The 9,804-nt window shown below is 39.6% G+C and overlaps 2 protein-coding genes across 3 annotated transcripts; one reads left to right on the top strand and one right to left on the bottom strand.

The window, feature by feature from the left end:
- Positions 1-256: 256 nt before the first annotated feature.
- On the top strand, positions 257-1,418 carry LOC106430500 (polyubiquitin). The gene is made up of 2 exons (XM_013871290.3): positions 257-514; positions 653-1,418. Exon 2 carries the CDS (start codon positions 814-816, stop codon positions 1,273-1,275), a length of 462 nt encoding a protein of 153 aa, XP_013726744.1. The 5' UTR covers positions 257-514; positions 653-813; the 3' UTR covers positions 1,276-1,418.
- Positions 1,419-3,263: 1,845 nt separating this feature from the next.
- Positions 3,264-8,391, bottom strand: LOC106430495 (beta-galactosidase 8). Of its 2 annotated transcripts, XM_013871285.3 has the most exons (21): positions 8,143-8,391; positions 7,988-8,053; positions 7,747-7,863; positions 7,570-7,665; positions 7,343-7,455; positions 7,194-7,260; positions 6,976-7,068; positions 6,736-6,879; positions 6,551-6,639; positions 6,371-6,476; positions 6,187-6,274; positions 5,986-6,104; positions 5,739-5,903; positions 5,455-5,657; positions 5,258-5,367; positions 5,065-5,165; positions 4,863-4,976; positions 4,687-4,788; positions 4,376-4,587; positions 3,627-3,966; positions 3,264-3,540 (listed from the first exon to the last, which is right to left on the bottom strand). In XM_013871285.3, exons 4-21 carry the CDS (start codon positions 7,663-7,665, stop codon positions 3,433-3,435), a joined length of 2,370 nt encoding a protein of 789 aa, XP_013726739.1. In that variant the 5' UTR covers positions 7,747-7,863; positions 7,988-8,053; positions 8,143-8,391; the 3' UTR covers positions 3,264-3,432. The 2 variants fall into 2 exon arrangements, with proteins under 2 accessions (XP_013726739.1, XP_013726738.1); XM_013871284.3 differs by having other exon boundaries at positions 7,747-8,053.
- Between the last annotated feature and the right edge of the window lie 1,413 nt (positions 8,392-9,804).

Here is a 9,804-nt window from a genome sequence, read left to right as displayed (position 1 = left end):
CGGAAGTTCTTAGGATGGGGTTTTTATCGGAATATAAGAACCCGTCTCTTAATTTTTAACTAAAAAAGTTAAGAACCGGTTCTTAAATAAGAGTTTTAAGAGCCGGTTCTTAACTTTTTTAGCCGCTAAGAATCTCACTCCGAAAACCCTCCAATGCCCTGAGGTCGGCTTCTGTTATGGGCATTAGAAATTGTGGTCGTGGACCAGGTTATAAAGAAACGGCGTTAAAAGAGGTTGATGTACACACGAGTCGTGTTTATCAATCAACAACTCGAAAGCCAACAAAAATACTTTTCCTTACCTAAACTCTGGCGCAAAATTAAAGCAAGGGGAAGTTGCATGTAAACGACGCACAATAGACGTCTTATACGCGTCGAAATATTGGTTAATGCTTCACCGTCGTAGGTTTCGATTTCGACTTCTATAAAATTAAATCCCTAGACCTCTTCCTCCATCACAATCCAAAATCAAATCTTCTCAATTTCTCCCTTAATCGCGACTTACGATCAAAAAGGTTAGTTTCTGGGTTTCTTCTTCGATTCCTAGATTAGTTTCTTCGTTCGATCGTAATTGAATCCTTTGAATTTGACTATTAGGATTTGTCTTATTCGTGCCTTGATCTGTCTTATTTTTGTGTGTGTGTGAATATCAGATGCAGATCTTCGTTAAGACTCTCACGGGAAAGACCATCACCCTCCCGATCAGCAGAGGCTCATCTTCGCCGGAAAGCAGCTTGAAGACGGCAGAACTTTGGCCGACTACAACATCCAGAAGGAGTCTACGCTTCATCTCGTTCTCAGGCTTCGTGGTGGTATGCAGATCTTTGTCAAGACCTTGACCGGAAAGACCATCACTTTGGAGGTTGAGAGCTCCGACACCATCGACAACGTCAAAGCCAAGATCCAAGACAAGGAGGGTATCCCTCCAGACCAGCAGAGATTGATCTTTGCCGGAAAGCAGCTTGAAGACGGTCGTACCTTGGCTGGCTACAACATCCAGAAGGAGTCAACGCTTCACTTGGTGCTGCGTCTGCGTGGTGGTATGCAGATTTTCGTGAAGACACTTACGGGCAAGACCATCACGTTAGAGGTGGAGAGCTCTGACACCATTGATAACGTGAAGGCCAAGATCCAGGACAAGGAAGGCATTCCTCCAGACCAGCAGAGATTGATCTTTGCCGGAAAGCAGCTCGAGGATGGTCGTACCTTAGCTGACTACAACATTCAAAAGGAGTCGACCCTTCACTTGGTCCTAAGGCTCCGTGGTGGTTTCTGAAACTATTGTCGTGTGTTTGATCAAAAATCAAATGTCTCTGTTTACTTGCCCTTCTCGTTTTCTTTGAAACTTTTCATGGTTTGTGTTTGGGGCCTTGTAAATCCCCTGGATGAATAATTGATAGAACTATGTTTGCGTCCTTATTTCTCTTTCAGTTCCAAGACATGTCGAATTGCATTTATGTGCTTTGTTTGTGTCCAAATGTATTGCGTTTTGGGTTTTGCTTGTTAGAACAAAACTCTGTCAGGTGACAAAAGTTGTTTCATAGACCACACGCTCTTTGTTTCATCATATGTTGTCGTTCTCTTTGGTTATGGGGCTGTGGTAGGCTGGTAGCTTGAAGGTGTTTGATACGTCTGGAATGTTCAGGGTTTTCACATTATTTGGGTTTATGGGATATCTTCTGTTCAGTGTAGTTACTAAGAAGTCAGTTCTTGAGGCATTTGTGCTCGAGACAATTTAGTTTGAATGTGGTTGGTTGCTCATATTGTGGAGCTTAAGAAACAGGAATCTCACCGTCCCTGCGAGATGCGTCAAACTCAATAGGAGACATCATTTATGGTCAACATTTGCAATATGACAAGTGAACGTGTCGGATACTCAAAACGTCACAAGAGCAATAGGTCAAACTTGAGAGGAGAGAGGAGATTACTGAAATATATCCCATATTAAAATAATAAGAGACTTTCCGTTATAGAATCGCATAACGAACTGTTAGTACTTAGTAGTGATAATACCCCTCCCTCAACTTGAACAGCTGAAACAGAGAAAGCAGAGCCTTTCAAGCTTTGTAATAACCGCAAACTCTTTTCCTCTTACAAGACAAAATGGGAAAACGAGTTTACATTTATCCCAGTCCGCCTTGCAATATTTGAACGACTTAGCACATACATTAGGCACGTTTACAAGTACCAGGTTGATACACAGACCATAGATTACTAAAAGAAATAGAGGTATCAGCCCTGAAGCAATACCGGAAGTAGGAGCGATTGTAATGGGAGCTCTTGTTTACGGGAAACTAAGAGATAACTTAACCGAGGAGAGTTACTATAATCCTTATACAAAACGAAAGTACTTGTTGTGCTACATGAGGAATCTGGTTATCTCTTAAAAAGAGTTTATTACTACCTCTCAAGGAGCATTACCATTTCGCAGTGGTCAGTGTGAGGAAAAAGATCAACGGCCATGGCTTTGATAGGTCTAAATGGCTCGCTCAGAAGCTGACATTTTGTTGGCTCTGTGCGGAGACAAAGCTGCGGTTACCTTTATTCTCTCGACCTGTTTTCTCGAAAGACGGGTGTGCAAAGCTCTATTCCGTTTGCCACTAACGTTACAGGGTTGCACGAAATGTACCTGTTAGTACCAATCCAATTGAAAACTACAAGTGTTTAAATCCAAAAAAGAGGTAAAACGGAGTCAAGTGACAGTGCTTTGCGGGAAGGAAACTAACACAAGCGTCTTGAATCGTGGATGGGTTCTTAAAGCTTTGATTACATCCGGATGAAGTCCAGGACGAGATTAATCCACTATAGCAACTACGTTTTTCGAACTTTCGTTTTGTAGATCATTCCAGCTCAAGGGAGGAGTAGTCCCTCTTCAAGTTTTGAGGTTTCTTCTGTTGTGGAAGTTTGTTTGTCATTACTTTATTGTTTGGCCTCTTCCATTTCAGACACATGCAGGTACTCTGTAAGTAGAGAGCTCTCATCAAATCCTTATGCCATTGATCTTTTCATTCCGTTCGGCATCTGATACAGCCGAAGCATTCATTTCGATGCCAAACACCTGTAAGAAGAGCCTAAGAGGTTTAACAACGAACCTACCCACTTTCATAGTTTATGTTCACCAAAATCAGCAAGCAGGTTAAAGAAGCAGAGTAGATTCTGAACCAAAACATTGGTGGATTGTTCCTGGTGGTGCAATAGTTGATATTCCTACGTAATCTTTTGTCATAAATGTTTTACAATGGGAAACCGATTGTGATGTTCGGATTCGTATCAACAATTTTTTTTGTGTATAAAACGTGAAGTGTCTACAGTACCAGCTAGGGACGACATAGTTTGTAGTGACAGACTTATACTATCATCCATTTCATTTCTTTTATTTTAAACAATTACATGCTTCATCAAATCTGCGGAGGTAAGGGAGGGAACATGACACTCATGAACAAGAAGCTTCAACAGCTAAGCTCTTGGCGAGGCTACGACAAGGGTCTCCGAAGACTCTGGTAGAGACTTCAACTTTGCAACTCCTCGATCCAACACATGCCTGCCAAATTACAAACTCCATATATAAATCAATTTATGAGTGAAGCTCGAGGGAAAAAACAGAAGAGAAAATACTATATTTAAGACCTTGCGGACGATGGAGAGAGAACGAGGGCTATTGCAACGGCCATGGCTGAAACTACCACAAGTACCTGTGGGTGTACCAAAGCTTGCAAAATTTATAGAAGTGATCACATGAGTGGAGACAGGGCATTTTAAGGAAAGAACCGGGCTGGTTCTGTTTAAGATCTTTGAATCAGAAGCCCACGAGTCCACCGGAGCTGGATGAGATTGTGACACCGTCAAACACAAACCGCTTCCTGTTTGTTTTGTAGCGAATGATATCTTTGTCGGATCTCCTCCCATCTCTTCCAACAGAACAAGAGTGTTCCCGCTTGGTTTTATCCACGAACGAGGCACGTGATACCTGCAAACCAACAAAAGACAATTAGGATAACCCATAACTTCGATCCAAAAACCGAACCACATTTTTATACAGCTATAATCTCTAATTTCACAAAATTATTTCGATTATGGGAAATTTTGGTTTCTATAATTAACTTTTTTTTTTTAAATTAAACTAACCCTAATTTGAATCGACCTAACAAAAAAATAACCGAAATTATCCGAAGAAACCAAAATTATCAGAATTAAACTGGAAAATCTAAAACTTTGGTTCAGTTTGGCAACTATATTGAAAAACCGAGTTAGTCAAAATCAAACCGTAATTTATCTCGGTTTAATTCGGTAGCTTTTTCAGATACCGAATTAACCAAAAATCGAACTAACCAACCCGACTTAACAGAGCTAACCGAATCTGCAAGCCTTGTACTTACAATGTCTGTGAAGGTTTTCCACAGTTCTTGAGGCATTTGTTTGAACTGTAAGATCCTCTGTAGTTACATGAATCTGTGCAACCATCGTTTCTTGCAATACTGGTTGGCCAGTACCGACCTATACTCTGTCCGTTCACCCACGCAATGCCTTTTCCTGTACCTGTGAAGTCTATAGCTACTGGATCACTCCCAGAAGGAGCATCAAACGTTGTCTGAGAAACATCACAAGTTATTGTTAGACAGTAACAAGAAAAAATGTTTTGGGAAAAATATATAATGTTTTTGTTGGTGTAACCAATTATCATCATCACCTTGTACCAAATCAATGGCTGCATAGTGGGCAAAGGAGACTTTGAAACCCATTCAGAAGAGTCTCCACTTCCTAAATCTGTGTCTTCCCCTTTGAGTCCAACCTATTGATCAACAACCATTAAGTCGGAGGTAGCACAAGACATTCTTGTGGTTGATTCAAATAAATGTAACAGACCTGATAAGTCCACTGCTGTGAAGACAAATCGATTGAGCTACCACTTTTTGCGCTTTTAAGCGTCACAGGACCGGTTATTCCTGCTCCAATTAAGTCAAAGAAAGCTCCATAGTTCTGAGGAATAAGTTAAGCTAAGGTGGTTGAGTTAATCATGCCTAATAAACATTTTTGTGCAGTAATGTGTTGGTGAATAGAACCCTACCGCAAGCCCAACGGTCACACTAAGAAGATCAATTGTGTTCTTCCCGGTTACAAGATTAATTGGAATGTCCAAAGAAATCTTTTGTTTGCCATTTCCACTTCCTACAACCAAGGATCAATGGTCTTGTCAAGAAACTCAGGTGCAATATTTATTGCAACTGTTTGTGAAAAACTCAAGAGTAACATATATATACCGGCAAGTTTTCCATTTATAAAAGCATAAACCACTTGGCCTATGGACTGGACGTGAAGGACGGCTTTAGATCCTTCGTCAAGGAAAGTCTCATCGCCTTTAATGTCCATCCTGTTTTAGATTAAAACACATGGTAAAACCTCTGTTAATCAATAATCTTTTGTATGAGGAGAAGTTACTGGCCCAGGCCTACTCTACCTCAGGGAGTACCACAAGTAGTCACTTTCATCAGCTGTTGTGTTGATCTGCTCTAACAATCCAGGTTTCACAAATGCATCTGCTTTTGAGATTCCAATAGGTTCTTTAATGTAGCTCCATTGTGAGCCTAACTCCTCAGACGAATCAGCATTAGGCTTTAATGCTTGACGAGCAAATGTGGTAGACTCAGTTGCAGCATTTATCTAACATTTCAAGATTAGTATCAGTTGTTGCCATGTGGGAATATGATGAGTGTTGTGATGATCTCAACAATATGAACAGACCTTTGCTGTGTTGAAAGCTACGTTTTTGCAATCCGGCAAGATGCTTATGGACCATGCAGGCAAGTGATATGAGTTCCCATTGAAAGTCACAGTTGCATCAGATTCCGTACCAATGTTTGCAAGAAAAGCAGCGCATGATCCAGATGATGTTTTATACTCAGATGCCTGTGATATATATGTACACAAGTCAACAAACAAATGTTTTAAAACAAAAGAGGGGAGTGACATGAAGTTATATTGTTATTACCACCAAATTTGAACCCAAAGAAGTGACTGTTGGATCTGTGGCTAACAAGGCGTCTTCACAAAGTTTGATAGCCTTGTGTAGATCTCGTAAGTGTCCCCATTTGGGTTCTCTAACAAGTCCTGCCAAGAAAACAAATAAACATCCAAGAGGAAAATTAAACAAAGACATACATATATAGTGATAGTGGTAAGAATCCTTTACCATACTCATCTATTGGAGCATCATAGTCATAACTAGTAGAGATTAAAGGTCCTCCACTTGTTCTTTCAAAGTTTGTTCCACCATGATACTGAAACAAGACAAGCTCTAACAAATTAATAACATCGAAAAAGTTGAAACTTAATAGAGGAAACAGTCTGGCTTCTCTTCCTGTGAGTTTTATTACCATGTAGTAGTTCTGGAAAGTTCCACTTCGTTGGTAAAATATCGCAACTGCAAATGCAAGATCTTCAACTGGCCTATAAGGTGTAGGATCTCCAAAACCAAGGAACCTAGTCGTCCGGACATACAAGAAAGTGAGTTGGAGAAGAACATTATGGTAAAGTAAAAGAACCATGATACTCACCATCCACTCCAGTTCTCGGTCCACATCTTTGGTTTATTGTTTGAGTTAGGAGTAAACTGATCGCAGTAGAAACCATTGCATGTGTTGATCTACCAAGAAAACAAAAGAAAGAATATCTCTCAATCAAACTTGCTTACTATACACTCAGTCAAGACTCTAAAGCAATGGAATATTGAGAAACTGACAATGGGGTCAGGAGCATCTCCTTGTTGGCACATGTTCCAGGGTACACCAGTATCTAGTGAAAGAGCCATAGAAGCAGACCACTTCATATAAATTTTACCAGCAGCACCATAAGATGAATCAACATTTCCATACTCATTCTCAACCTGACATCCAAATAGTGAAAACAGAAAATGAGAAAATCCTCAGAAAATGTTACAATTAGTAATCAGAATTTTGTTTTCAACATGATAAAAAAAAACCTGGGAGAGAATGATTGGACCTCCTTGTGATGCGTATAGCCGTTCTTGCTTCATCAGATCAACAATCTTGGCAGTGAATCGCTGCATTTCTGCCTGCAGACACAAGTGTATAAATTTATTCATGTCATTACTACTAGAAGGTGGTTTATACATTTGCTGACATAATAACCAAATGAAAAAGAAAAGGAACGTCAGATCAGTCACCTAACCATATATACCTTAAATGGCTCGTTATCAGTTCGAAACTTAATCCCAGGAATGAAATGTAGCCATACTGGGAAACCTCTGTTCCACAAAATCCAACCATTTTAGAATTAGTTAAAAATAAACAGAATTTACCCCAAAAAAAACACACAATTATTGTTACCCGTAATTCCATTCTGCGCAAGCGTACGGACCGATTCGTAGATGAACATAGAGTCCAGCCTTGGCCACAAGCTTCACAAATTTGACTAAATCGTATCTTCCTTCAAAATTATACTGCAAAAAAAAAAGAAGAATCAAGATATTAAAATGTTTTATTTTTCTGGGGCATCGGTAATAATAAATTTAACAAAAACTAGAATCAAGCACAAAACCCAAAATGGAAAGGACCTTGTTTTTATGAGGCTCGTGACCATTCCAGAAAACGTAAGTCTCTATAACGTCCAAGCCACCGTCCTTGGATTTTTGTATAAGGTCGGGCCACATCTACAACCATGCCACCGTCCTCTGTTATCCAGCCTGTCTCATATATACACATACATAACCGTATGTATAGAGTAGACTTACCTCTGGAGTACTTCTTGGATAGTGAATGGAGCCAGAGATCAGAATCTTCCGTTTCCCGTCGATCACAAGGGCACGGTGGTCGTAAGTTACATTGGCCGCCGTAGCCGCCACCACTATCTGAAGAAGAAGAAAAGATACAATCTCTATCTTCCGTCCTCTTACCATTTTCAGTTCTATTTCAAGATAGATTCGAGTCCTGTCTTTTTTTTTCTTTTGCTTTTAGCTTTAGTTTCTGAATCACCTGTTTCTTTGCCGCTTTGTGTTACTGCATTTTCTCTTCTTCTTTCTTCCAGATGATAATAATTAACTACACAGATTTATACATATATATATTCAGAAAATTGTTAGAAGACAGATAGACATTGGGTTGCTTTCTGGATAATGTGTGATTATTACCGCATTGTTTGCTTCTTCCGAGGGTGAAAATGGCGTTACGCAGATGATTGATAAGCTAATGCGCTTACTTTTATTAGATCATCTTCCCTGATTTCCTATAAGAATATGGCGGGCGGAAGATTAAAAAGATTAGTGTGTAATTAATGGTTTAATCAAGATCATTTGTGAAGTGATGAAGACGGGCGTATAGTAACCGAGACAGGAAGAAGTTACTACTATTATAAAGGCCATGTCCTCAGAGAGAAATAATGAGGTTTGTGTTATAAAAATAATTGAAATTGAAATTTTATTGTATCGCATGAATTTAAACAAATCAAAATTTTATACCCGTACGAAGAAGATAACACTGGAATAGAGAGAGATTTTATTATAAGGGAGAAGAGATTGTGTTTTGAGATGATGTTACAATCGATCGAAATGATCGATTTATATAGAAGTGAAAAAGTTGAAGTTACTGTGCGAGACAGTGGGCTCCACACTTATTATATTTACTCGTTATTCGGTGCTGTCATTTTTGACATTTGATTACGTTCATAACACTCCCCATTGGAGACCAGTGTCACTATCATTTCCTGCTTAACGTCTATGTTGCCTCGTTAAAAACCTTTCCAGGAAAACCCAATGGGAAAAACCATAATAAGGTTAAAACAGTACAACTACGTAAGTTCCCCATCGAATGTGCAGTCATAGATCCTTCTGATGACGCATTCCAATGTTACGGACATGTTTTCTGAATACCGAAGTCGGAAGTGATTTTGTAAAGAGGTCAGCTGCATTGTCGCATGATTGGACATATCTTACTTCAATCTCTTTCTTCTTCACGAGCTCTTGAGTGTATGAGAAGAACTTCGGATGAATATGCTTCGTTCTATCGCTTTTAATATATCCGTCCTTTGTTTGAGCAACACATGCTGCATTATCTTCATATAGAATAGTTGGCTCCGTATTTTTGTCAATCCCACTGCTTGAACAGATGTGTCGGCTAATTGATCTTAGCCATACACATTCTCTACTTGCTTCATGGAGTGCAATGATCTCAGCATGATTTGAAGAAGTAGCCACGAGCGTTTGTTTCTGAGAACGCCAAGATATAGCAGTGCCTCCGATCGTAAAAACGTATCCTGTTTGCGATCGGGCTTTGTGTGGATCTGAAAGATATCCTGCATCTGCAAAACCAACCATTTGACCTTTTGAACTTTTAGGATAAAACAAGCCTAAATCAATGGTCCCTTGGAGGTAACGAAAAACATGTTTAATCTCATTCCAATGTCTTCGAGTTGGAGATGAGCTGAATCTTGCCAAAAGATTCACAGCAAATGATATATCAGGCCGTGTACAATTTGCAAGGTACATCAACGCTCCAATTGCACTTAGATATGGTACTTCCGGACCAAGTATCTCTTCTTTTTCCTCAGGTGGTCGAAATGGATCACTTTCAATATTAAGTGACCTAACGACCATCGGGGTGCTAAGAGGAGTTGATTTATCCATGTTAAATCGTTTCAACACTCTTTTAGTGTATGTGGATTGATGCACAAATATACCATTTTGTGAATGTTCTATTTGTAGGCCAAGACAATACTGTGTCTGTCCTAGATCTTTCATCTCAAATTCTCCTTTGAGATAGTCTGATGCCTTTTGTATTTCCTTTTGAGTTCCGAT

The sequence above is a fragment of the Brassica napus genome, chromosome C3 (genome assembly GCF_020379485.1).
Source record: "Brassica napus cultivar Da-Ae chromosome C3, Da-Ae, whole genome shotgun sequence".
Lineage (NCBI taxonomy): Eukaryota > Viridiplantae > Streptophyta > Magnoliopsida > Brassicales > Brassicaceae > Brassica > Brassica napus.
This window is presented reverse-complemented; position numbering and strand designations above follow the sequence as displayed.

Bases quoted from the DNA above. Each gene is read 5' to 3' on its own strand.
- LOC106430500 (XM_013871290.3), top strand. From the start codon at position 814: ATGCAGATCTTTGTCAAGACCTTGACCGGAAAGACCATCACTTTGGAG.
- LOC106430495 (XM_013871284.3), bottom strand. From the start codon at position 7,911: ATGGTAAGAGGACGGAAGATAGAGATTGTATCTTTTCTTCTTCTTCAG. The intron at 6,640-6,735 runs GTCAGTTTCTCA...TTTTCTTGGTAG, and splicing joins GAGATGCTCCTGACCCCATT to ATCAACACATGCAATGGTTT. The intron at 3,541-3,626 runs GTCTTAAATATA...GTAATTTGGCAG, and splicing joins CTCTCTCCATCGTCCGCAAG to GCATGTGTTGGATCGAGGAG.